The sequence below is a fragment of the Papilio polytes genome, unplaced genomic scaffold (assembly GCF_000836215.1).
Source record: "Papilio polytes unplaced genomic scaffold, Ppol_1.0 DF823835.1, whole genome shotgun sequence".
NCBI lineage: Eukaryota > Metazoa > Arthropoda > Insecta > Lepidoptera > Papilionidae > Papilio > Papilio polytes.
In genome coordinates this window covers 1,836,353-1,863,834 of record NW_013525369.1, presented here as the reverse complement: position 1 = coordinate 1,863,834, position 27,482 = coordinate 1,836,353, and the positions used below count along the sequence as shown (strand labels likewise).

The 27,482-nt window shown below is 35.0% G+C and overlaps 4 protein-coding genes across 4 annotated transcripts in view; 1 reads left to right on the top strand and 3 right to left on the bottom strand.

Moving 5' to 3' along the window:
• Positions 1 to 10,735, bottom strand: part of LOC106103207 — an 18,198-nt gene extending 7,463 nt beyond the window's left edge. Inside the window, exons 1-7 of the mRNA XM_013282897.1 lie at positions 10,223 to 10,735; positions 8,383 to 8,566; positions 7,204 to 7,351; positions 4,630 to 4,717; positions 2,238 to 2,419; positions 1,722 to 1,912; positions 440 to 552 (exon numbers count right to left, since the gene is read on the bottom strand). Coding sequence (XP_013138351.1) covers positions 440 to 552; positions 1,722 to 1,912; positions 2,238 to 2,419; positions 4,630 to 4,717; positions 7,204 to 7,351; positions 8,383 to 8,413 — 753 coding nt within the window. The 5' untranslated portion in view covers positions 8,414 to 8,566; positions 10,223 to 10,735. The remainder of the gene's footprint in view (positions 1 to 439; positions 553 to 1,721; positions 1,913 to 2,237; positions 2,420 to 4,629; positions 4,718 to 7,203; positions 7,352 to 8,382; positions 8,567 to 10,222) is intronic.
• Positions 10,736 to 12,355: 1,620 nt separating this feature from the next.
• Positions 12,356 to 15,551, top strand: LOC106103256. Its single transcript, XM_013282961.1, has 4 exons — positions 12,356 to 12,751; positions 13,774 to 13,892; positions 14,420 to 14,607; positions 14,874 to 15,551. Exons 1-4 carry the CDS (start codon positions 12,718 to 12,720, stop codon positions 15,325 to 15,327), a joined length of 795 nt encoding a protein of 264 aa, XP_013138415.1. The 5' UTR covers positions 12,356 to 12,717; the 3' UTR covers positions 15,328 to 15,551.
• Positions 15,552 to 16,078: 527 nt separating this feature from the next.
• On the bottom strand, positions 16,079 to 20,462 carry LOC106103225 (juvenile hormone epoxide hydrolase-like). Its single transcript, XM_013282919.1, has 8 exons — positions 20,276 to 20,462; positions 19,474 to 19,656; positions 18,679 to 18,906; positions 18,188 to 18,352; positions 17,881 to 18,066; positions 17,463 to 17,625; positions 16,889 to 17,120; positions 16,079 to 16,349 (listed from the first exon to the last, which is right to left on the bottom strand). The coding sequence occupies exons 2-8, from the start codon at positions 19,648 to 19,650 to the stop codon at positions 16,124 to 16,126; spliced, it is 1,377 nt and encodes a 458-aa protein (XP_013138373.1). The 5' UTR covers positions 19,651 to 19,656; positions 20,276 to 20,462; the 3' UTR covers positions 16,079 to 16,123.
• A 1,856-nt stretch (positions 20,463 to 22,318) lies between these two features.
• The window catches only part of LOC106103276 (juvenile hormone epoxide hydrolase-like), a 7,907-nt gene continuing 2,743 nt past the window's right edge, over positions 22,319 to 27,482 (bottom strand). The window contains exons 2-8 of the mRNA XM_013282992.1: positions 26,875 to 27,054; positions 26,150 to 26,377; positions 25,284 to 25,448; positions 24,665 to 24,811; positions 24,267 to 24,468; positions 23,244 to 23,478; positions 22,319 to 22,594 (exon numbers count right to left, since the gene is read on the bottom strand). Of these exons, the coding sequence (XP_013138446.1) occupies positions 22,363 to 22,594; positions 23,244 to 23,478; positions 24,267 to 24,468; positions 24,665 to 24,811; positions 25,284 to 25,448; positions 26,150 to 26,377; positions 26,875 to 27,054 (1,389 nt within the window). The 3' untranslated portion in view covers positions 22,319 to 22,362. The remainder of the gene's footprint in view (positions 22,595 to 23,243; positions 23,479 to 24,266; positions 24,469 to 24,664; positions 24,812 to 25,283; positions 25,449 to 26,149; positions 26,378 to 26,874; positions 27,055 to 27,482) is intronic.

Below are 27,482 nucleotides of genomic sequence, written 5' to 3'. Positions count from 1 at the left end.
TCCCATCCTCTCATAAGAAAAGGGTGGTAAAGAGAAAGGGACTTAAATTAAGCCTCCGGCACCACACTCATCAGACGAAACACGGCATGATTGGTGCTATGTCAAATTTAGTGCCACCTTGTGTGTATTGTTTTTATTACACATTACATTACACACATTACACAACAGTTGTGCGATAGTTTAGTCAAATGTGCACGCTCTGAATGTTTATATTTTATTTGGTAACACTAATTTTGTTTTATTATATGTCAATATACATGAGGTGGCACTAAACTTGACATAGTATCTTTCAGAGAAAATACCGGTGAATTTTTTTTTCAATGCCTCGTCTATGCATTATTTAAATATCTGTTATTAATGATTATCTTTTTTATGCCTTTCAAGAATGAATTTATTGATATTTTAGTGTTGATTTCGTTGCGTTGAATTTTATACATACCTTGGGATCATGATCAGTGACATCCACGCTCGGTACAGGGTCCGATGACGTCATATTTCCACGTTGCGTCGGATCATGGAAACTTACGCCAGCTTTGTGACGTTTCATAGCACCTGAACACAAACTATATTATGCAATACTATACCGTGATTTAATTCGATACCAACGCCATGTAGTAACAAATACTAAGCTTTTGTGTTTTGTTTTCTAAGGTTTTGAGTTCCTAGTCGTAGTTTTAAACACTAACAAATAAACGCGGTATAAAGTTATAAGAATAAACTGAGTGTGCTTACACTTATTTGCTTAAATATAAGTACAAATTTTGCGTATACTCAGTTTATTCCTAAGTTAATTAATTACTTAATAACGCGGTTATTTGTAAGGCTGTAAAAGCGGGCGTTCAAAAACCTACGCCGTATGCACGTGGTATGGGAAGAGCACCCGTTCACTTTTCAGAGCCGCGATGTCAAGAACGAAAGTCGCCCAAATGATCGCCGAATTTTGGAAGATGGCACTTTAAGAAGAAAAAGAAAAGCGGGCGTACACCTTTCACTAAACTATCGGACAACTGTTGTGCGATTGTCGATTGTTTCGCAGCTCAACTGTTTAGTTGCACAACTAAATATCGAGTAGTATCTCCATATAATCTCAAAGGAATCAAAACGTGAGCAAACAATTATGCGATAGATTATTCAAAGGTATGTATGTACGTATGCTGTTAAAATCTGTCGTTAAAAATTGGCTTTTGTCTTTTTCTCTGTACCAGTAAGTGTTTTTGAGTATTGCTTTAAACAATAACCTATCACTTATATTTGTGTTCTTAACAAAGTGCATTGAACTCTGATAGTCCAGCTATATCAGAAGTACTTCTATTGAGGAACACGTTACAAAATGGATATTTATTATCGATGAAGATTATTTGCAATAAACTTAAATATCGTAAATCACAGATAAGTTGAAGTAATCATTTAATTCTGAAATTTTTCTCGAACCTCGGTGGCTCAGTGGTTAAAGCACTTGACTTGTAATCTACAGGTCCTGGGTTCGAATATTTACCGATGTGATTTTTTCAATTTTTCAAATTTCATATGTACATAATTTACCCGAAACTTACGGTGAAGGAAAACATCGCGATGTCGCACATATCGGGAAAGAAATTCAAAGATATGTGTGAAGTCAAAACCGCAGTGCAGCGTGGTTGACTATGGCCTATTCACCCAAACTTAGGCTCCGAGCATTTAAGTGTGAGGACGTAATAAATTTACGATTTTTCAAAGCTTACCCGGATCGTTAGCTTTCCCATCGACCTTTTTCAATTCCTGCACCTTCTCTAAAAGTGTAGTATTAGATAGAAGACCCAATTTATAAGCTTCTAGCAGTTCATCTAATTCTTCTGAGGAGTTATCTCCGATGTAAGCGCATTCTTTGAGATGCTTGTAGCCTTTTATCATGATTAGAGAAGCTCCTGGCCATCTACAAATAGAAACATCTGTAAGTTGTTCTAATCTCAAACAGTGGTAGAGCCCACTTCAACATCTTCAAGCAGTTAATCTTACTAATATTATAAATGCAAAATTTTAGATGTATGCATGGATGAATATTTATTAGAACGTATCTCCAGAATGGCTTAACAGTTTTCAAATAAATTGGACACAAATGTAAAACATAGTCTGGAAAAACTCATAGGCTTTTAAATATTTTTATTCAATCGCGCGCGTATAGAGTCGCGGGCAACAGCTACTCTTAGCATATAGCCTTCTATTTACTTAGTTTACTTTATTTCTATAAAATAACAAACCTGACGCAAGTGGACACTGTCACCGATGATCCCTTCAAAAGATAGAATCCCCAGTATTCCTTCATGTCGTCTTCCAGCTCCAACTCCCGCGTCATGGAGACCGGGACCAGTTCATCCGCGAGGCTCGGGGGACCTGGCACCACGAAGGCGTTGAACGTAGCGTTCGACTTCACCACTTGGCGCTAAATAATACTGCAAACTTTAATGTGTTATCTTACTTATATTATAAATGCGAAAGTTTAGATGGATGGATGTTTGTTAGAGTTTGTAGCCTAAACAGTTGAACGGATTTCGATGAAATTTAGCATAGATGTAGAGGATAGTCTGGAAGAACACATAGGTTACTTTCGTTTTTTTAATGACACGAGGACTGAGTCGCGGGCCAGTAAAGCTAGTAGCTTATATTGCGACGAAATAAAATGCCACAGTATAGTGGCATATATAGTAATAGTTGAGACTTTTCGAAACTTTAACGCAATCCTCAAGCTTACTATTTGTACGCACTAGGCTCGAAGTCTACCCTAACTTAGGGGAGACGTTAGTAAATTGAATTTATATCTAAACTATTGCAGTTATCTAATATTTTTATCTCGTGAACACTGGCCTGAGTACCTATTTTTTGTAACAGCATTAAGAGTCAAAATTACCTTGAACTTTGCCAAAAAAACTCGAAACTGTAGACAAAAGATCATGTTTTTTGATGCTATTACAATCTTTTTTTCCTAAAAGGGATTAAAACCGGTTATTAAACGTAGAACCAAAATACTCATAGTTCGAGATTGATTATTGATTTCGTATATCTTATCACAGTAAATGAATTTATGATAGAAATAGGCTATACAAATTCAATACGTGAACGACTAAACTAATTTACTTAGCAATGCTCTTGACATTTCATATTAGAGTAGAACTCTACTGTAGTCACACTTATATCTATACTAATATTATAATGAGTAAAGATTTTTGTATGTATTGAAATAACTCAAAAACTACTGGACCGATTTTAACAATACTTTCACCGTTAGAAAGGTAATTTATTTGTGAGTAATATAGGCCATGTTTTTTATTACTTTTTTTAATTTATGGCGGAATATCGCGAGCAACAGTTAGTAAACATATCAAGATAAAAAATTTGATTGTTTGTTTTTCATAGGCTTTGAAACTACTGAACAGAATTGAAAAATTCTTTTACTGTTAGAAAGCTACACTATCCCCGAGTGTCATAGACTATGTTTTTTACTAGTTTTCTTTAATCTGTGCGGACGATATCTACTAAGTAAAAAAACTTTAATCCTTTCCTTACTCTTTGACAGAACAGAGTCGGCAAAATTTGAGTGTGAATCTATGGTAATTCAGTAGTCCTTGCATAACAATTACAAGCTACATGATACGTTATCTTGTGTAGTTTATCTGACAGATAGATTTACACGCTGATGCTATGATAAGAGGTAAAAGGCAATTGTCGATTACATACATGTTACTGATAAATTGTGTTTTAGTACAAAGTGAGAAGCGACCGTTGCCTATAGACATTTGCAGATGCGTTGCCAGAAGCGAAGGACACAGAAATAGGATATTTCCCCTACTATGCATGCTACTTTCCTTCCTAATCCTTTAGTACGGAAAGGGTGGAAAGGTAAAGACTCAAATTACACACTCATTGATGAGACGCGGAATTGCTTACACTGCCTTTCTTTGTATCAGTCCATTCATGCAACAGATGGTAAAGGATACAGATAGTTTGCAAATTGCCTACCAAATTGTCCATCCATCCAAATTCTGTCATGTAATGACGTGGGTTTCGGCGATTAAAGGTTTAATCTGCACTTGCATCAGTTTGTCCACGACTTTTATTAAATAAAAATGGTAGCAAATAAACTGTCACCTTGGTAAAGTTCGAAATGAAGTAATTTGTTGAAGGAATTCGTTAGATTCGGAATTTTGCAATCTGGCGGAATTCACGATCGATCGGTGACATGTACCTATTAATATCATTTGAAAAGATGGAATATTATGACATTTTATCATAGTGAAAGTGAAGTATTGATAGATTGTTAGGAAGTCTGGAGATATGACGTCACAATCACGCCCAAATAGTATTGATACTTATTTTGTCTGAATTCCATTTCATTAATTCTTTCTGTACTATTACATATAGTCTACTGTTTAATAGTTAATTGCTTAGAATATTGAAGTAGAGCAGTAAATACTACCGTACTGCTACAGTTTAATATACAGTACAAGACATTTTTGATATTCAGTGTGCGTTTAAACAATAGCAGTACTGCATTGCCTACTACTCTGTACCACCGTGTGTAACTTACTAGGCGCATTTTGGACTCGATAGGGGTGCAGCACTTTTATACTACTTTTGATAAGCGAACGTACGTACCTGGCACCAAGTTGGCGAAATCTTGCTGTCAATGAGTCGCATATCTGTCATACTCATTGGATACATTTGTCCGGAGAATACTTTGTATCTGGAACAAGGAAAATCACACTTATGCTGGGTTTCTGAAGTTTCAATTTATTTTGTTGTCAGTGGTAAGTTTAGGTCAACTTCAATGGCGTAAAACACAGGTTACGTAGTTCGGAAACGCATTTCTCGAAGTCAAAACTAACGAATAGTTAAATGTAGTTGGGAAACCGGTCATTAGAATATCAAGCTTCTCGTTCTACGTAGTAAATAGTCAACCACGCTGGTTCATTGGTTGACGGTTTTTTTAAATTTCTTCCCGAATGTTCTAATAATAATTAACAATGATAATAGTCATGGCCAGTTGACAGATTAAAAATACGTAACTATAGTTATTAAGTGAACCGTAACAATCTATGGGCTCTGTACTTGAATAAAGGTGGAATAAAAAGGATTGGTCGTTTAATTTGTTACACAATGTCTAATGCATAAGGAGAATACATGTGGCGGAAATGCGAATGTTAAGATGGATATGTGGTAACACGATTGGATAAGATACGAAATGAGTATATTAGAGGTATGAGAGTAGCCCAAGTGGTTGAGAAAATAAGGAGTAAAAGGTTAGAGTGGTATGGGCATGTTATGAGAAGGGATGAATCGCAGTAACAAGACGGACGTTAGTTATCAATGTGGAGGTACACCGGTAGAGGTAGACCTAGAAAGAGATGTATGGATTGCGTGAAAGGTGACATGATCAAGAAGGGAGTGATGAGATGACGGATAATAGAGTGCTTTGGAGGACGAAAACACGGTGCGTTGACCAAACGGCAGTAGGATAAGGCAGAGGAGATTATGATGATGATGTCAATGTCTAATGAATAGCCACAACTGTCCATATTTGCTAGATTTAGGGCCTGTTCCACCACTGGATAAAGGCTCAGATAGTTTAAAAGTGACGTCACTGTCATATAAGGTAACAAATCCGATATTTCAATTACATGTTTTACACGTTGGATTGTTATCCGACAATTTGCAATTTGTTGGGACAGGCCCTTAAAGTTTTTATTCCATAAAGAAGTACATATAATAGGTGGCCAACCTATTATGTGTTCTTCCAGACTGCTCCACATCCATGCTAAAAATTAAGATCCGATATGCCGTTTTGGAGTTATATAACTAATCGAGACAATCAAACTTTTGTAATATTAATAAACTAGCTGTTCCCGTGCGACTTCATCCGCATAAAATTGTGAAAATTTTATTTTACTGTATACATGTGTCAAATTATCAATAGCCAATGTCAAAATGACATGACATTACAAACCTTAGCAATCTTGCTTTCTTGATGTTGGCAGCAACTTATGGTCTCTTTTCCACATTAGTATTTTTATCCAAAATGTTTACCCCCAACGTTTAATGGCATGAAAATATATAGCCTAAAGCATGACGTAAGTGTAGGGCTTTTTATTATAAAAAGAATTAATCAAAAATATGCTGTAATTGCTGACATCTTAGGCAACAAAGAAGTGTGTGTTCGCTTTATTATAATAGTATAGATATAGATTATAGTATGATAGTATATCTTGATATCTAAAGCCTAGACATAATCAGTGAATTGAAGTTTTAAATATGATTAAGATAAACATTTATGTATAAATAGATAATCTTACTAATATTATAAATGCGAAAGTTTAGATGGATTGATGTTTGTTAGCGTTTGTAGCCTAAACGGCTGAACTGATCTCTATGAAATTTGGCACAGGTTTAGAGCATAGTCTGGAAGAACACATAGGCTACTTTTTATCCCGAGAATAGTTACGGTTCCCGGGGGATTCATTAATTTCGTTTTTTAATGTTTACTCGATTATTTTGCAATGGTTCAACATATCTTATTGAAATTTGACACAGATATAAAACAAAGTCCGGAGTACACATGGGATAAACTTCATCCTCGAGAAATGTCCGGTGCCCGCGGGATACGTAACTTTTTGTAATTTATATAGTTTGTATGTTTTGTAATACCACGCGGACGAAGTCGCGGGCAACAGCTCGTAATGCTATATACAGTTGTCAAGGGGATATTGTAAGATGTTTTTGTTCTTTCAATTTTATTTATTTAATTTATCTTTATTCTACGTCAACTTATCTGCCAATGCCCACAGTTGTATTTGTAAAGGGAAAAAAGATCCAGTAAATACTTTTTTACTGTTGAATGTTAACTGAAGAAGTAAATAAAGAGGCTATTAAATGTAAAAATAAATCTTCATTAATTGTAATATCACAAATTTTATTCACAATGAATCTTAACAGATTAAAACTGTATCTTACTGTTAATGACAAAATAGATTGAATAGCACAATTCAAACTTATCAGGTGCTCGCAATTTTGTACACGCTTACCATTTATGAAGTTTCTAACACACGTTTGGGAACACACGCGTTCCGTAACCCCGAGCCACCGTAAATGAATCGTACTATACAAGATACCATTCCGATTACTAATGACTTAAATCGAATTGGTCTTTTAACTGTTTCCGGTTTGTTGACTTACCTCATATACAAAGGTATGAAGATGAACATACAAGGTAGAACAATCATCAAAGCAAGTAGTCTGCATAATCTTATAGGGCCCTGGCAACAGGCTCGCGATGGTAGCTGGCTGAATTGACGCGTAGGACGAGGTCGGTTCGCTAAACCCGCTGAAAAAGAAAACAAAGATTATTTATTTATTTATTATTCAACAGGAATAAAATAGTAGTAGTTTCTGTTCTTATCGGAACCGTACTACGTGATTTCCTGCACAGTGGAAACGTGTCTTAACATAACAGTGCGGTTCTATGCAAATTATTATTGGTACTGATGACACTAAAAGGTTTTTTGTCATACTTTTTACCGTAACAAGTACGAGTATTAGAGATATGCTTGATATTATCCTATGTCGGTATGAATGGCCTTGAATTTAGTAAACAGATATTAAATCAAGTAATAAAAGATATACAAGTTTATACAAGGATATCGGCTTTAATGTCCGCATTATATAATAATTAAATTAACATATATCTTTAAATTACATACAGTTTATTTGCGACGAGCTGTCGCCCGCAAAATCGGCCCAGCTATATCAGAGATTACCCGGAAAAAACGCGGCTTGCAGACAGACAGACAGACTTGCCCTTTTCCCTTACGGAGAGTTGGCACAGTATGTGCTATCAGCCGTCATATCTGAATCCACTCCTTTCTTAAGCATATCCTCTTTCATACAATCCATCCATACTTTCTTCGGTCTTCCTCTTCCTTTGTAGCCATCCACATTCAATCTTAACACTTTCTGGTTTATGTCGCCATCGTCTCGTCGCATAACATGTCCATACCACCCTAACCTTTTGCTTCTCAATTTCTCCATCACTGGCGCTTGCAGACAGACAGACAGACAGTTATCAGCAACGCAAATACATCATCTTCCCGAAACCTTTTTCTTTTGATATTACAAAGAGACACTCCAGTTTTATCATATGTAGAGATTTTCATATATCTGTTTAAACAACTAATAAGTTATGTTAACAATTTAATTTTGAAAACATATCTATTTAGAAATGAGACGTAGAGTTAAATTTTACAAAGAATTTCTACTCTGAAACGTGTGTAACTATCGTCGTTTCAGATTTTACAAATGGAATGAAAAGGACAACAAGATGTTTATTAATTATTTTAAATGTAAGTCATATCTTACCTTCTAACGGCACTAATTCTTGTGGATCCATTTTGTTTTAAATCACATAGATTAACTAAAGTCGTAATTGCATAATTTATCACAATCACAAGTCACATTATAATGCCCGTCGCTGCTTTAATATTGTTTAATACGTCTCTGCACTTGTATATCGTGGTTTTCACTGTTTAATCTTTATTTTGAACTGTAAATATATCAATTTTATTCAATAACTAGCTTTCGCCCGCGACTCCGTCCACGCGGAATTAAAAATAACAAAAGTAGCCTATGTGTTCTTCCATACTATCCTCTACATCTATACCAAATTTCATCGAAATCCGTTCAGCCGTTTAAGCTACAAACTCTAACAAACGTCCATGTAAAATTTCAATAAGAAAGATTTGTCTGCAATAAAATTTCTCGCCACTCCATATACACGGCGTAATCACACTGTTGAAGGGTCGATAGGGTCGCGTCATGTTTGACTTCATATAGCTAATACCACTATCTACAATGTGTCTGTCGGTTTGTTTGTCTACAAACAAATGCACGATCACGTGACTTGCATAATGCATAATGCACACGATTTGAGATTAGGGTTGCCAACTCATCCTATTTAAAATTAATTAATTTTATGGTAATTTTAAACAACACGTTTGAGATTTTCTGACAGTTATGTCGAAGAAAGTATGGATGGATTGTGTGAAATATATAAGAAAATATATTTAACAGTGGTAGAGCCCGCTTTAACATCTTCGCACGAATGGGTCGGCTCGCCCGGTGTAATACTACGACCACACAGAAAACAGGCGTGAAGTAGAAACAATTTCGCGTTTCGTCTGATGAGTGTGATGCCGGAGGCCTAATTGAAGTCTTTTCCTTTTTCATCCTTTTCTTAATAGGAAAGGATGGGAAGGAAAAGTGGATTTGACGGTGGAGGAGACGCATAGGAAGGGAATATGTCCTGTTTATGTGCGTCTTCTCCGTCAATTAAGGGTAGGCAAAGCATCTGCTATTGTGGATGATTAGGGGCAGCGATCGCTTTTCGGATTCAGGTGGTCGCTTGCTTGTTTACCACTTTTTATAAAAAAATAATAATAAAAAGGTATTTTTCATTATATTCATATCTAGTTACTTAATAAAATAACATTTAATATTATAGTAAATAATAGTTTGCAATAATATTACATTTTATCTTTCTAACCTCAAATACAGTTTTTTCATTTAATAATTATCTCTAGGTTAATTGACGGCGTCATTAAGGTCTGAGGTCAAGATGAAAATGCCTACGATTTTTTTATTTAGATAAAAGAATATTGCTTTATTTAATATGGTGTACTAAGAAGTTAATTTAGAACTATTATTATCGTTAAAAGAGATTTGTTGAACAAAACTTCAAGTAATCTTGACAATTTCTGAAAACACACTAAACTAAAAAACTATTTTTTTAATATAACTCCAAAACGACTAAACAGATCTTGATGAAAGGCATAGATTGGCGTTTGTCATAGCCTATAACATTTTTTTTATTTCGGACGAATTCGCGGGCTAATACAAATTATTGGCGCGAAAAAACATAATTAGTTGACGATTAAAAGTTTTAAAAGAGGGCTCTTTTGTTGGTTTAGAATAAACCATCAGCTTGCAAATCAGATATTCTATCAATATGTATTGAAATTGTAAAGTTTACTGACTTTGTGACCGTGTTTTTAGCGAATTTTTAGACAAATGTTTGGGGATAGGTCATTGACCTTATGCACAAAATCAATTCGAAACTATGACAAAACTTTTTCGTGTTTTTTAGATTATAAATAGGGTCATTGACCCTTACTAAAGATAAATAATTTTATACCACACATACCAAACAATACTTTTATACTTTTCAAATGTGATTAATTTTTACGCAGTTGGTTGAATCACACAATGATCTGAACACATTAATTTGGATTTTAAAATACCACAACAAAACAATCTTTTACTAAATTCAAACAATTAGCACAGATAATAATAAAATCACAGATTATATTTCTAATTCAAGCTAAGGAACGGTCCTCAAGCAAAACGTCGTAAGTTTTATTTAAAAAGAAATTTAAACTAGATTTTATCGGGATTTTAAATAATCGACGTGCGTCGTCCGTCGCGATTATTCCGACACTGGCGGCATTATCGTTTTACGCACATTTATATTGTAAATATATAAATAGCTCGGCGATTTTTTTTTGTTACAATTACACGTGTACGATATAACAAAAGATTTTACGCCAACTCTCTAATATTTGCTACGATTAAGATAAGAGAAATAAAAGTAATTACATCTATAAAAGTTAGGGTCATAAATGAAAGGGGGCTTTATACAGATTATAATATTTGGCCAGTAAGTATTATTTAGGTTGTCTAATGTTTATTACCAAGAGCGTCAGTGGCGTAGTTAACCGTATGAGCAAACTAAACCAAATTCTTTACGACCTTTTTCGATCTCCGTCATATAAACTTATCTAAGATCGTTATGGCTGCATGTATCGGTGATTAAATTCAAAATATATATGTAAAGTCAATCAGCAATGGGCCAGTGTTGGCCTTAGTCAACTATTATTTAACTAGCTCACTCAATCACACTTTCCTAGATTAGATGATGAAGCCTTTTGAAATAGCCTTTTATTCATAATAGCTTACAAAGAACTTAGGAACTAGGTATACAGAGTTACACATTTTTTTTTCTACACAGCTATCTGTTTGCCAGTCGGCAAAGGCATCCTCCAGAGAGAAGCCCTTTAGAGACAATTTAAATATTCTGTGCGTTGCAGATACATAAGAAAAGAGACAGAATAAAGAAAATGAGCGAGGAATCATTATGTTTAAGAACATAACCTTTTAAAACGCTATATTATTGCATGGGACAATTGAAGTTATTCACTAATTTCTTAACAAAGCGTCCTGTCTGTTTATCACTTAACAGGAACGACAGATCAAGGGTTAATCACTATCAATTCTATGAATGTTGTTAATGTTTGTTTGGCCATTAAGACATTTGTTATATCATTTGTTTCTATACTAATTACCTATCGTTTTAGCGAAAGTTTCTGCCTCGCACAGCGTCGTTATGGAACCGTCTGTTCTCATCGGTATTTTTGAACCAGTATGAGTTAGGATCCTCCAAGAAGCGAGCCTTTTATTTCCTCAAAGGCCGGCAACGTCTGTAGTTCCTCTAGTATTGCGGATGTCTATGGTCGTCGTTGATCACCTCGGTGTTTCCGCCAATCGTTTGTCCCCTTTTGTTATAAAAAAAATCAAACGCCTCGAATCTCCATTTGGAATATGTATCATGCAAAAATAGTTAAGAAAAAGAGTTAGCTTCCTTGCAGAAAAGACTAGCTTTAAGAGCGCTCGCACACCTTAAACTTAACTATCCCAAAACCGTTTAGTCTCGCTTTGATTCCTATGAGCTCATACGTGCATACTATTTTTAGTTGTGCAACTAAACAGTTGAATGGGCTGCGAAACAATTGACAATCATTCAATACTTAAAAATACTGTAGGAAAGAATATTTGTCGTTGGTAAAGTGGTTTTTCGTTAGCATTTATTAAAATATACCTTTATGGATTCTGTTCGAAATTTACAACACTTTCGCTATCATAGTACGATCGTGTTAATCGTGACAGATTAAATACACGTCAAAAGTGGCGCCATCTTGTCGCACGTGTAATTCTGTCCAATGTTGACTCTCACAATATTGTGCATTGATTTAATTGTTCACGTGGCGATATTGTGAACAGATGGTCCTTTTAACTGTGGTGAGTTTTGGCAAAGGAATGCAGTTCAATTTAAAATAAAGGCTCATATTATAAATTATAGATTTAATAAGCAAAACATTCTTTACTTGTCGACAATAGTAAGAAAAGGTCTTTTTTACCTTTATTATCTTACTGAAATAAATAATTAAAGTGGTCAAGCAATGTGATATTTACGTTTACAACTAATTACGTAATTCTTCGAGTATTTTTAACCCTATCTAATAGTCACTTTAACGTGTGAATTTGTTTTGCAAAAGTTCGAATTTTAAAATCTGCATATTTATAACCGGTAATAAAAGCTAAAGTTATTGTCCGATTAACTAAATGCGAATATATCGCGTAATAACAACCACACCCACCGCAAGTCAGTGATTGGTCGGTTGTCCCAAGTCTCTCCACCAATCAGAAACTGATTTCGCAACCCCCTGTTCGAAATTTAAATATTTTTTCTCATTATCCCCTCAGTCGTGTTTCACACGTCAGAGGATCATGTTCCTCCTATAAGTTGTTGAATATATTTTATAGTGCTTTTGTGTTAGTATAAAAGGTTTTCAATTAGTGTTTATGCCAACTGTGAGTGATAAATTGTCTGGGAATTGTAAGTATTAGATAGTTATAACATTAATACAATAATTTAAAATAACTCTTACAAAAATAATAAAATATTTTTTTGAGATATACGCTTTGCCCTTGGTACAAATTGACCGAAAATTATGAACCAATACAATGTAAGGAAACACGACTGAAATACCTAAATTAGATAATTTATAGTTAATTAAAAAAACAACTAATTTCTATAGCCTATTAATCTTCGATCATTAAGAGATTAAAGCCTAAGACCTAAACACTTAGACGTTCACGCAAAAGAAAGCTACAAAAACCCCCTTAACACAGTGAATTATTTTCTAATTAATTTGTCGAGAGGAAAATAATTTACTGGTGTAAAAAGGCTAAATTTACATGTAGATATAAATGCATTATGATAACACGTAATATTTATAAATAATAAATAAAAACAATAACGAGTACAAAACGTTTATTGTTGGGTAACTGCGGATGCCGCTATCGCCGGATGTCACTATGTTTGGACCCATTGCTCGTACAAGAATATGAATTATTTTTACTCTAATTATGATACTATAAAGAGGAATGATTGGTATTTTTGGATTTTTGTATGTATTGGAATAACTAAAAAACTACTGGGACGATTTTAAAAATGTTACTCATTGATAATGTAGCATTTAATGTAGACAGATTTTTAAAATCGACCCAGTAGTTTTTGAGTTATTTCAATACATACAAAAACCAATAATATAAATATTTCCTATTTACAATATTAGTGTAGATAGCAGTATTCAGTAAAAATAGTAAAAAACATAGGCTATGTTACTTACGGATAAATTACCTTTCTAATGACAAAAGAATTTTTAAAATCGACCCAGTAGTTTTTACGTGTATCGAACACATGCAAAAATATAAAAATGCAACGCTTTCCTCTTTATAATATTAGTATAGACAAAGATTAAGTATCAGAGAGTTACTCAAACGAGGGACTAACATTAAAAAATAATTAGCAATAATACTAACAACTTTTTCGTACATATTCACCTCTCTCACCAGGTAACCCAGCGATGGCATCAGATCAGGAGTCGTCGGATGAAGAGCCCGATAGTGAAATGTTAAGTGATGACTTATACTTGCAGGACAGTGACGATGATCGACAGGCTAGGAGTGTTCAGGTTAGTTCTATCTTATCCCTTCTAGAAGACCAGTGGACAAGCATTATTCTGTAGATGATGTCATAAAAAGTGCTACTGACCATGCAAGCGATTTACAACCCTATCTTGAGTACACCTTTGAATAAACAAACGCACAAAAGTTGTGTCGCACGAATTTTTCGAAATTCAACTGTTTAGGAGCACAACTAAAAAACGGGAAGCTTATACGAATCAAAGCGAGATTAGCTTTAAGAATTTCTTTATAGAACGCTATAATTGTTAGTCAGTGTTGCATTGGCTTCTTAACTAGGAGACCTGCTTTTAAGAAGCCAAGGTTTTATAAGCCAGTATTTCTGTCTTATAAGACAGTACAGTAATCAACTGTAAAGGTTTTAGAATGTAAACGAGGGAAACGAAAAACAATTTTATTACAAAATATAATCTGGCAAGTTGAAGTTTTTCTACTAAACTATATTTTTAATTGCGCAGGATATTCTGCTTTATAAACTGCTTTGATTGTTTTATATGATCTGAAACTGTCTTGATAGAGTCTCTCAGAAGACCTACCTGCATTGAACTGCTTGCTGCGACCTCCTCGGAAGCTGTTCACGAATTGCCGCGAGCGCTGGCGACAGCAGAATGTGAGCGGCGCCTTCGCCGAGTTGAGAAGACTGGTGCCCACACATCCTCCCGATAAGAAATTATCCAAGAATGAGATACTTCGGATGGCGATTAGGTAATAATCTATATCTATGCTTCTATAGATATAGATAAAAACCCTACATATTTTCACGCTATTAAGCTTAGGGGGTAAATAACTTACAAGTTGCCAACATTAAGAAAGGAAGGTAACGATAATTTTGACATTTGCAATTAAGAATTTGACAAATGTTAACAATATTTATAATTTCATGTCGATGTAATCGTACGGTAACAGCTAGTTATAAATATTTCTTCAGCTTGTATCCGAATATTGGAGATGAAGTTGATACTTTCTTACAGATACATCGGTCTTCTCTGCGAAGTGCTAGAGTGGCAGAAAAGTCATGGTCTACTCACTAATAAGGAAAACTCTAATCTGGCTGTAAAATGCGAGTCACCGTTGAGCCCACAGAGCAGAAATTTACGTCTCAAAAGACCATACCATGATGATGACAAACCAAAGATCGATGGTGATTTTTGCAAATACGGTGATGAAAACGAGGAGAATCTTCGAAGGAATATACAGAGGAATGTTGGTTTTAACAAGGATTATTTTTTCGGAAAAGACCATATAAAGATTTTGAGAACTCAGTATTACTTTCCTTCTCGATGGAGACAGAATGTTCCCTTTAGGAATCTGGCTGCTGAACGAAATGGTAACAACCTCTTAATGATAGCACCAGCCCAGGGTAAAGAAGATGAAGGGAAAAGTGGTAATAGTAGAAGTAAAGATAAAGATGGTAAGGACACATAAAGTTGTGTTAACATATTTTGATCTCTTTGGAAGTGCTGAATACTAAAAAAAAAACATACAGACGAGTTGAGTACCTCCTTCTTATGGGAAGTTGGTCAAAAAATATGCTAAATAATCGAGACAGACGCTTTAAAAAGGTTAGTTGTTATTATCTCGTGATTTTGTGTTAATTAAATCGAATCTAATGTTTTTTTTAATATTATGTTACCTAAATTATATTTAATGGATATAAAATAAATTAAGAAATGTAGATATAATTTTGTTTAATTCATTTTTCAATTACGCAATAATAATAAGTTGGAGACATTTTATTAAATAATTAATTAATTGCTTAATTCATTAAAAAAATATTAAACTGAAGAAGTATTTATTATCATTTTTTTATCACAATTCCTTTTCGTTAGTTTTATGCCAATTGTTAAATTCTTTCAATTTCATACGTTATATAATTTACCCGACGTTCTTACAGTAAAGGAAAACATCGTGATGCCTGCAATCGGCAAAGAAATTTAAAAATATCTGTCAAGTCAACCCGCAGTGCAGCGTGATTGACTATGGCCTAGTCACCCCTTACTTAGAATTTGTCTCGAGCCCTTAATTGGGGACTTTTTTCCCTTTCTTTTATAATAACTGTCCAATTTCAAAAAAATCATTAATTAATCTTTGAAAATTTAATCATAATTATCACATGACTGTAACTTAATGTAGTTTACTTTAAAGTTAAAGTATTAGTGACAATGACTCATTAAAAAGTGATTAAAAAACATTTATTCATTAAAAAAGTATTAAACCACAATTACAGTTTCGTTTTGTTATTTTTATGCCAATTTCGGAACGCTTTAACAGCTTTGAAGAGATCATCAGCTAATACTTCAGGCATTTCCAAGGCTATGAAGTGCCCTCCATAGTCCAAGACGGTGTAGTTCAAAACATTTGTGAACTTTGTCTCGATTATGCTGGGAGGCATGTAGAATAGTTCGTGTTTTGTTTGCATCACCCATGTCGGTACATTGGTGGGGTAGCTGAAATAAAATATTTTTTATTAATTTTCGGAAAAAGACTTGAGTGCAAAAGATGTCGGATTACCTGCAAGCTTAAATCACTTACGATTATTTACTATAGAAGTGTGTTATAGAAATTAATTTTTATCAAAGCGATTTCTTTGCTATAAATACTACTAATACTATTAAAATACTTATATTCATGAAAAGACAATTATCACCTATAATTTGTGTTTGCTAATTCGTGATTAATTATTTGCTTTTAAAGTATTAAGCAAAAGAAAATTTGAAGAGATAAAAACTATTCAATTACTAGTAGAAGTTAAGAGCGGGCGAACATCTTTGACTTACCAATCGCACTTCTGTTATGCGATTGTCGATTGTTTTGCAGCCCATTCAATTGTTTAGTTGCACTACTAGAATCGTAGTGTGTACACCTTCATATACGAGTAAGTTCATAGGAATCAAAGCGGGACTAAACACAGTGCGATAGTTTAGTTAAAGGTGTGCGCGCGTTTTAAAAAAAGATATTCTTAAAGAAATTTCATTAACAAACTTACGAATCCAAATCCATTTCAGTATACTTCCTGCTGAGAGCATTCGCGTATATTCTGATCGCACTATTAATGGAGTTAGAAGTCCAGTAAATCATCAAGTTATCAATGAGCTGTTCTTTACTGAACTTCTTAAGTCCGCCGTCGGGGAGGGAACGATGAGCGCGGTTGGTCCAGGTAGAGAATTTCTCCAGGATATAGCCAGCCAGACCAGATGGAGAGTCTGATAAACTAACTCCTGTAAAGTAGAAATACCAGTACTTGATAATCATTCTTATATTGAAGGAAAACATCACAGGAAATTTTCCACATAATTGCGAAGAATTCAAAGTTTTAGGTGCCAGCAACCAATGTGCAATGGACTAACATAGTCTTAGGTTAACAGCTTCACTTCCAGCATTTGTACGCTTGAATTTCTTAATGGATGCCTAAATAAGCTGATACGGTACTTATAAGTCCAATTTGTTTCAGTTTTGTATTCCTGGTCTGATATTAGACATCTTCTAGTCGTTTCTGTTAAGGAATAATTGTTGACTTCATAAAAATATGTTGAACAATGCCATTTACATTAAGTACATACCGACAGTGTCAGGTTTAGTCCCATGTAAATGTAGATAGGCGAATTCCTCCATAGCATATGAGAAAAGCCAAGATAGAGGATACAATCGGTCAGCTAGATGTGGCTCTACAACAAGCGATGGGAAGAACGCGCCGAGGATCATCTTACGCGTTGCGGCACCTGACTAAAAGACAATAGAAACTTCACAATGACTAGAGTATATACTTTTTTATAATAGAAGGGGCAATCTAGCGGCTGATCGCGTAATGCTACTTCATCCGACGCCCAAGAACATTTGCAACGCCAGAGAAATCGCAGATGCATTGCTAGCATTTAAAGCCACATTAACATTTTGAATTCTTTCTAAGCTTTAGTTACAAATTACGAGTTCTATCTTGTCAATCTTACTCCCATCGTCATTGGTTATTAAGTCCCTTACTTGAATAAATACTCCATTGTCATGATGTCCGAGTACTGCTTCAGGGTAGAAAGTATCCATTGCAGCTGCGATACCGGATCCCCAGTTCCCGCCTTGAATATAGAACTTATTGAAGCCAAGTCTTTGCATAAGGTTTCTGTAAATCACTGCGATCTGCGCTGGTCCAACCCCTGGCCGTACTGCACCCTGGAATAATGAAACAAACATTCTGTTTATTCCCACCATCACTCATATCATCGAAGTAAAAAGAACTATATAGGACAATCTGAATAACAGAGATAAGTACAGCATAATTGAATCCACTTACATCAGAAAATCCGAATCCAGGCATACTGGGCGCAATAACTTCAAACACGAAGTCATGTCCTGGTCTTTGCTTCGTCAACAAGGGGATGACTTCATAGAACTCTCTGACAGACCCCGGCCAGCCGTGAAGAATTAACAATGGAACGACGGTTACTCCTGCGGGTACCTGGAAGAACAAGAATTTATTCTTCTTAATTAATCCACTTCCTATCTTATTAATGCAAAAGTTTAGATGGATGGTTGTTTGTTAGAGTTCGTAACAGGACAGCTGAACGCATATCGTTGAAATTTGGCATAGATATCGAGGGAAGTCTAGAAGAATACATAGGATACATACATTTTTTTTTAGTTTTACGCGGACGGAGTCCCGGGCAAAACCTAGTAATATATAGATACATGATTTATCTCGTTTCTTGTTCATGTCTGTACGAAAATTAAATAGACAGATAATATGACTGCATATAGCTACTTGTGTTACATTCTTATGCTTACCTTTGGTGTTACCCTTACAAAGTGAATATCGAGTCCCTGAATGTTTGTTTTAAACTGCGGGAACTGATTCAGCGCCTTTTCCCTCTCTTTGAAAGGATACTCCTCAGCCCAGTACTTCAAGTAGCCTTCCAATTCTTTGGTGTTAAATCCGTATTCAAAAGCGATGCCTTCTAAAGGCGGTGTCAAAGGACGATGTGACTTTAAGCGTTGCTTTAGATCTTTGATCATCTGGAATGCCAAAAGATGTTATAAATAAATTGCAGTTATTCATATCTGCATGCATTGTAACAGCGGTAGAGCCCACTATAACACCTTCGCACGAATGGTTCGGCTCGCCCGGTGTAATGCCACGATCACACAGAAGACAGGCGTGAAGTGAGAGCAATTCCGCGTTTCGTCTGTCGAGTGCGGTGTCGGAGGCCTAATTTTAGTCCCTTTCTCTTTGCATCCTTTTCTTAAGAGGTAAGCATAGGAAAGAAGAGCAATTTGACGGTGGAGGAGAGAGGAAATATCCTCTTTATGTACGTCTGTTCCTCCGTCGATTAACGGTAGGCAACGCATCTGCAATTGCGGATGTCTTTGGGCAGCGGTCGCTTCGCCATTTTAGCGGATACAGGTGGCCGCTTGCTCGTTTTCCGCAGTATGATGTTAAAAAATGCCCCTCAACTGCATCTCCCCGGTGACGTCGAAGTTCTGTAGGCTTAACTATTGAATCGATTTTATCGAACGTCATGAGATTGATATCCTAGAGACGTGTTTAAGTTTCTTTTTATAAATGTACTCTATGATACCTACCGCGTCTTCAAATTTAATGGTAAACGGTCGTATGCTCGTGTCCTGTTTCCCCTTCATCTCCATTGGCCCCCACCACTCTTCAGGGTCGAGGACTGGTTGTTTAGGACTAGGGCTTAGTAAATTCCATGCTATTACCACTGCGACTACCGCTGCTAGTATCGTTACCAGCTTCGCCATCTTTAACTGAAGAAATAAAACCATAACTTAGTGAGAAACTTAGTTTTTATTTCACATCTGTCGCATAACTATTGGTCTTAGTTTTAAATTAATTTTAATGAAATGAGACTTTAATTCCTTTATTTTAAAATGTAAATTAATTAATTTTAATTAAATGAAATATTTTAATGAATAAATATTTAATGAAATATGTACACTTTGTTTTTAATGATTCCTTATTATGATATTATTAGTGTCTTTTTAATTTGTTAAAATTAGAAAAAGGAAAGATAATGTTGCCGTATGAGTCATAATAATTTGCTGAATCATTGCCAGTTTATGTAATTAAAGAAACAAAAGCAAGATTATTAATAAGCATTGATAAGGATCAGTCCAAGGATTATTTTTAAAAGTAATTAAAGTGTGATGAAGTAGTAACTTTAATTTTAGTAACTAAATTCAATAGGAAAAAGGTTCTAACAATAAGGACACCGTTTGTGACAACAAACGGTGTCTTTGTTTGTTTTTTACTCGTTTATTTGTGAGTAAAAATTGTAATAAAACAATTGAAATGATGAGATAGTTAATAACCGACATTTTAACGGTAAAATAATAATTACTAGTTTTTTTTTAATTTAATACTTACAGAGATCGGAAGATACGAGCGCCTTGAAACAAATTTTGAACGATACTGCCTTCTTGAATAATTTCGTTGTCAACACGCGGAATTGATAAATATTTGTTACCTCATACAGATGTTTCGGTACGTTACATTATTATTGATTTATCAAAATTGAATGACTCGACACTTTGATAAAAGGTACAGTCGTCTCCGTCCGCGACGCTTTGGTTATGACCTTGAACTTTTTTGATATGTGTTTAAAATAAAAATGTGCAGATTCGACCAACATTTAGTCGCTTTCAAATTAAAAATAAAATTTTAAAATTTCTAATCGTAATCTCGGACCAAAAAGAAATACTAAAATATGTCCAATTTTTACAGTTTAAAAAGGAGAAAGAAGGTTCTCAATTCGATTGGTATTTTTTTTGTAGTTACCGTTATAAATAAAATTGAAATCAACCTATTAGTGTTTTCCCGAGTATTTTTCCGCAATGATTGTCAAATAAACATAAAAATCATTGTCAGTTTACTATCTCATCTGACATCTCTATCGTTCGCCTTGATAAAATAGAGACAGCACTATTTAACACTAGCGAAACCTTATGAGTCAGCACTATAATTTCGTCATCTCATCGTCTACGTGTTTATACTAATTTTGCGATTACAACGCTCTTAGTGTTTTTAGAATGAACTGGCTAGAATCGGCACACGTTGCTATGTGGCGACACATTCGCACCGAATTCAATACTAGCGCTATCGGCAGTTACATTTTGAATCTTAGCTGGGCAGAACTGTCAGATTGGTAGCATGGTTTCTTTCTCTCTGTTGAACATTATTCTAGACTGTAATGCGTAATGAGTATTGTATATTGTACCTTTATATAATATGAGAAATATATGTGCTCTATAAGAAATCAAGCGTCCTTTATTTATACGCAAACGTTGGTGACATTCATACCGATGTCCCACAGCTATGCTAAAGTTGCCATGTGAAACACCAATTTTCAATCAGTAGCTAAGGTAGCTCCTTTGTGAAGGTTTCTCATACTATACACTAAGTAACCTTACCTTACTGAAGACTTTAAGGGTAGTAATTAAAGTAATTTAAAATTTTAAATATATATTTTTAACTTAAGACATACTAGTTGTTGCTCGCGATTTTCGCTGTCGTGGAAGTAAAAAAATAGTTTAACCACAACCTATATTACTCAGTTATCGATTAGTTTTTTATTGGTAAAAGAATTTTTGAAATCGGCCCAGTAGTTTTTGAGTTTTTTTTTTATAACAATAAGTAGCAAACGAGCAAGCGGCCACCTGAATCCGCCAAAATGGCGAAGCGACCGCTGCCCATAGACATCTGCAATTGCAGATGCGTTGCCTACCCTTATTCGACAGAGGAGGAAACGCACATAAAGAGGATGTTTGACCTTCCTATGCATCTCCTCCTCCGTCAAATCCACTTCCCCCCCTCTGCTCCATAAAAGAAGAGGGTGGTAAAGACAAAGGGAGTTAAATTAGGCCTCCGGTTATTTTAATAAGTACAAAAATACAAACATTTTTCTTGTAATATTGGTAAAGAATACGCTTGACCAGTTTTATCTAAATCTATCAACTCATAGGGAACAAAAATATAAATAAATATTGGTTTTTATTAGTACTGATAAGGAAGATAAGTGTATATAATATGTGAAACAGCGTTGCCGCTATGTAGGAACATCCGTAATTAAAAATATTTTTGTAATTAAATTATCTATTCAATTACGTAATTAGGCGTATATTTTAGTTTACGCCAATAGTGAATATGAAAAATCTAAGCTACATTTTTTGTGTAATTTTTACGCGGCTTTTTATCTTGATAAAACGTTTATAGGGCTTATATCCGAAAATCTAGTTTTGTTAAGATTAAAGGATTCAATAGTAGGGAAAAAATCGTACTAAGTATTGATATGAATTGTTTTTTTTTAAACAATTTAGAGTTTAAAAAACCTCTAACCAAAGATACTTAACTTTATAGTATGGGAAAATAAGTCAATTGAGAATACTGAGAGGGTTACAAAATACACAAAAATTCAACAAAAAAAACCTTTTATTAACAAAAAAAAAACAACGTATTTACAATTCAGTCTTAACATTGTTCTGTTTGTGCCATTTTCTGAACTCTCCGACCGCTTTAAGGACGTCATCGGCGAAGAATTTTGGCATCTCCATGGCGAAGAAATGGCCGCCGTCGTCTACAATTGTTTCATTTATGAGGTTGATGAATTTGTACTTCATAATCCAACCTGGTAGGTAAGAGAGTTCGTTCTTAGCTTGTAGCAGCCAAGTTGGTACTGGTGTAGGAATCCTGTGGAAAAAATAATCAATTAAGCTTTTATATGCCTCGTAATAAATAATATCTAAATGTTACATTTACTAAAAAACATGTATCAAATCAATGTCTGAAGAAATTTAAAAAAATCCATCAAAGAGTTTTAAATAACTTTTTTTTTAAATTTTGTCTGTGGTTGTTAATCTAAGATAATGTTTGACAAATTTAGTGCTCGTTTCAATAAGTATAAATAAAAATTACAATTCCAGTTTCGGATACAATGTCCAATTTAAGTTGACTTCAGATTTACTTAACTAACCATATAAAAGAAAGTTCAAGTTATTCTGGACAATAACAAGAAAACGAAAATTATATACTAACTAGCTTTCGCCTGCGACTCCGTCCGCGTTGTATTTAAAAAAAACAAGAGTAGCCTATATGTTCTTCCAGACTAATTATAATTCAGACGTTAAGGCTACAAACTCTAACAAACATCCATCCATCTTTCGCATTCTTACTAATACTATAAATGTGAAAGTTTAGATGGATGGATGGATTTGTAAGAGTTTGTAGCCTAAACGGATTTCGATGCAATTTAGCATAGATGTAGAGGATAGTCTGGAAGAACACATAGGAAGAACGGGGTCGCGGGCGAAAGCTAGTTTATCTATAAATTAAAACTTACTCATCGAGTTTCAATCCAGTATATCTCTTGTTAAACGTCTCTGAGTACAGTCTCATAGATGTAGTAATAGAGTTGGTCGCCCAGTACATCATCAAGTTGTCGATTAGTTGTTCCTTGGTGAAGCGCGAGTACAGTCCACCGTCAGCCAGGAGTTTATACTCCGGCTTCGTCCAGCTCGAGAACTTCTCCAGGATGTAAGCCAGTAGACCAGATGGAGAGTCGGTTAGTGCTACTCCTGTATAAAGTAACAAACTCCGGTTACAATGACTTCTAAAGGAGTGGAAGTCTTAGGGCCTGTCCCACCAAATTGTAAATTGTATAACAAACGAACGTGTAAAATATGTGATGGGAATATCGGAATTTATTCCTTTATCTGACAGTGACGTCATTTTTAAGCTATCTGAGCTTCAGCCAGTGGTGGGACAAGCCCTATTAGAATAGTCATAACTGGCAGATTTTATAGTTAAAATTGTTGTAAAGTTCAGCTTCTTATTGGAGTTTTAATCTGTGTGCGCGGCAGTGTACTGCTGCGGCGAGCACGGCCATACAAAAAAAAATAATGCTGTAATATTTCAAGACATTCTACCATATATAAATGTTTAAAAGGCACGCCTACAAACCACGTAAGCGGTTTGGCGGGAATGACTATTGCAATCATAGAATAATTTTTTGGAAATTATAGAAAATTCTGGAAGCGCTTCAGAGCATTTTGACACCCCTGTAACTTCGTTGTGGATAAACATAGATGGTTGTAATTTTGAACATCAATAGATATACTGGAATACATTATATTGCCAAAATATCTTTTAATTATACATAGTAGTTTACAAGTTATAGTGTATTCTACACAAGTGCGTGCTTATTTACTTTTTTAAACAACACTAACGATACTCGATATCCTATTATGACGTTAAAGATATCTTATCAATTATAACAAGTGACCTTTTTTCACTTTTTTAATTTAAACAGAAGAATAGCTGTTTTTCTGAACGCACAAACAGATAAAAAACAAAACCAACATACCAACAGTATCAGGTTTAGTCGATTGTATATGTAAATAACCCATTTCTTCGACGAGTGTAGCGAATTTCTCTGACAATGGATACATGCGGTCAGCCAAATCTGATCGCACAACTAGAGGCGGATAGATAGATCCGAGGATTTGGAATAACGTCGTCCTCGGAGTCATCGAGAATACAATATTTGCGTGATAGCCGAGAACATCCTAGAAGATAGAAACTTTTTAAAAACATTAAAGTACCAGAACATGAAAATAAATATTATCTCGACTATAAGATTAAAATAGACTTTAATTATGTCTAATTAACTAATCGATTAAAAAAATTTCAATAGATAAATATAGTTTATAATTTATCTTTCGTCTTAATCTAGTCAGATTATAAGCAGAAGTTCTTAAATACCTGTGGGAATAGGGTAGCAATGTTGCTAGTGATAATTCCACCCCAATCTCCTCCTTGGATGTAGTACTTCTGGAAGCCGAGGCGGTGCATCAAATTCCTGAATACGACGGCCATTTTGTCAGCGCCGAGACCAGGACGTACTGCCGGCTGTAATTTTATCAATCTTATAAAATAACATAGTTTAAGGAGAGAAGAGTACAGTTGGGAGATCTGACCGTGTTATGACAAGCTGCAGTTTTTTAAACGTTTTGTATACATTGAAATGGCAATAAAACTTTTTGAAGGGATAAGACAAATTGCTTGTTATTATAATGCCATCATTGACGTAACTCGTTGCTACTATGTTGTTATATCTAAGAAACGACTGAGTTCAAGGAACAAGGCAAGTTTCCTATAAGTGGAACACTGCGAATTTTCGTGATTGTACATTCAATTTTGTGGTAACTAAAAGGGTAATGTTTCTAAACGTTGTTATAAAAACGTTTATACTCGTATATCATGATTAAAAGATTTTTTAGTATTCAAGAAAACACAGCTAAATTACTAGAAAACAACCCGAAAAGTCACATAGGGGATAAATTCCTAATTAAGTTAATTTTTCACATAAGGTGGTACTTACAGAAGAGAATCCGTATCCAGGTAAGCTAGGAACGATGAGCTCCAGAGCAAAGTCCCTGTCCTTACTGATTGCGGTGAGTAGGGGAATGGCCGCATCAAACTCCCGGACTGACCCCGGCCAGCCGTGCAGCAGTAGCAGCGGGACTGTCTGGACTCCAGCCTGTACCTAAATTACACAAATTAAAAAAATAAATAAATAAAACCTTTCTATTGCCATCAAAAAATATACAGTTACACAAAATAAGAAACATTTATGAAAATTAGTAACAGATGGCAAAAGGGGGAGGCTCAGCTAAACCAATACTGGTCGAGATTCAGTGACTGGTCTGGTTTTTAGCCACAAAATTAGTAGTCACTTTGTACTATTGAATGAATTTGATGTTCCTATCATATCTGATTGTTATTGGGTTGTGGCATCGCCTCCATCAACTTACTTCCCTTCATCTGTTTACAGCCACCACATATTCCTAGTAAATAGAATCTACAATGTTCAGTCTACTACTGCTTACTTTAACCTTCTAGAACCTGTACGTGGTTATTCCTAATTCCATAATATCCAGCTTACGATTAGGTATTAAATAGAAAAATAGAACTAAAACAGACTACATAATCCTGCAAGTAATAAAGGGAGTTATGAAGAGCAAAGTCGAGTTGTGTCATCATATATCGAGGAACATGAAACAAGAGCGTTGTCAGCCGATGACTGATGGCGTTAGTAATAGAAAAGTTGAAAACCTGACAAGTAGTTCTGTAGTTAACTTAGCCTAAATGACTTTGCCCCTCTAGCTTTTCCAGGCGACGTTCGTATAAGTCCACAAGAAATATATCGTTTTGTTTTCAAGATTGTAGAAACAGAACAATACATACCTCAGGTTTAACTCTGATGAAGTGTATATCAAGACCCTGGATGTTAGTCTTGAATTGCGGGTATTTGTTGAACACTTGCTCGCGCTCAGCGAAGGGATACTCCTCAGCCCAGTATTTAATCCAGCTGTTCATCTGCTTGCTGTTGAACCCGTACTCGAAGGCGACGCCTTCTAGCGGCGGAATGTACGGACGGTGGGACTTCAAGCGGTCTTTCAAGTCTTTTATCATCTAAAATGGAAGTAAAACGATCAAAAAGGATTCTTATTACTTTAACGTTAAGATTTTTAATCAATTAACTGGATTTCTTCCGCGTATCCGTGGCGTAGAATTAAAAAAAACAAATGTAAATTGCCCATGTGTTCTTGCAGACTATCTTCTACTTTTATGGCAAAATTAATCGAAATCTGTTTAACCGTTTAGGCTACAAACTCCAACAAACGTCCATCCATCCATTTCGCATTTATATTAGTAGGATGTACTACACTACTTTTCACCCGCGACCCCGTCCACATGGAATTAAAAAAAGTGAGTAGCCTATGTATTCTTCCAGAATATCCTTTGCATCTTTATCTCTAACTTTCATCGAAATCCATTCAACCGTTTACGCTATAAACTCTAACATCCATCCATCTAAACTTTCGCATTTATAATATTAGTATGATGTAACAATTTTCATGAAATTATTAAACAGTATTCAGATACTTTGGACATCTGATATTACTCACCGATTCATCGAACTTGACTTTAAAAGGCTTGATACTAGTGTCCTGTTTCGTCTTCAGTTGGTCAGGCCCCCACCACTCGGTAAGGTCGATCTCTGGTGGGGAGGGGGGGCTCTTGAAGAAGAGGAAGTACACGGGGGCTCCCAGCACCACCAGTAGCAGCACGAATAATAATCGCGCCATCTAGTGGTAAAGTTAGTCAATTAATAGGATTCGAAAGAAGTTAGAACTTATGATCACTTGCCAGTTAATCTTTTTGTCAAGACGTGTAATTTTATTGGTATTAAATTACTATTTCGCGGTTCCTTGCTATACTGATATATGCTATAAGCTTTTACTTATTCGCAATTTATTTTGAACTCTTTCGCCCGCGCCTTCAACCACGTGTAATTAAAAAAAAGTGAGTAACGTATGTGTTCTCCCAGATTATCCTTTACATCTATGCCAAATTTCATAGAGATCTGTTGAGCCGTTTAGGCTACTAATTTTAATCAACATCCATCCATCTAACGAAACTTTCGCATTTATAATATTAGTAAGAAGTAACATTTAAAATAGTCCTAGATTGACTCTTTAATTTTTAACTAGTTAGATTTTCAATATTTTAGTTA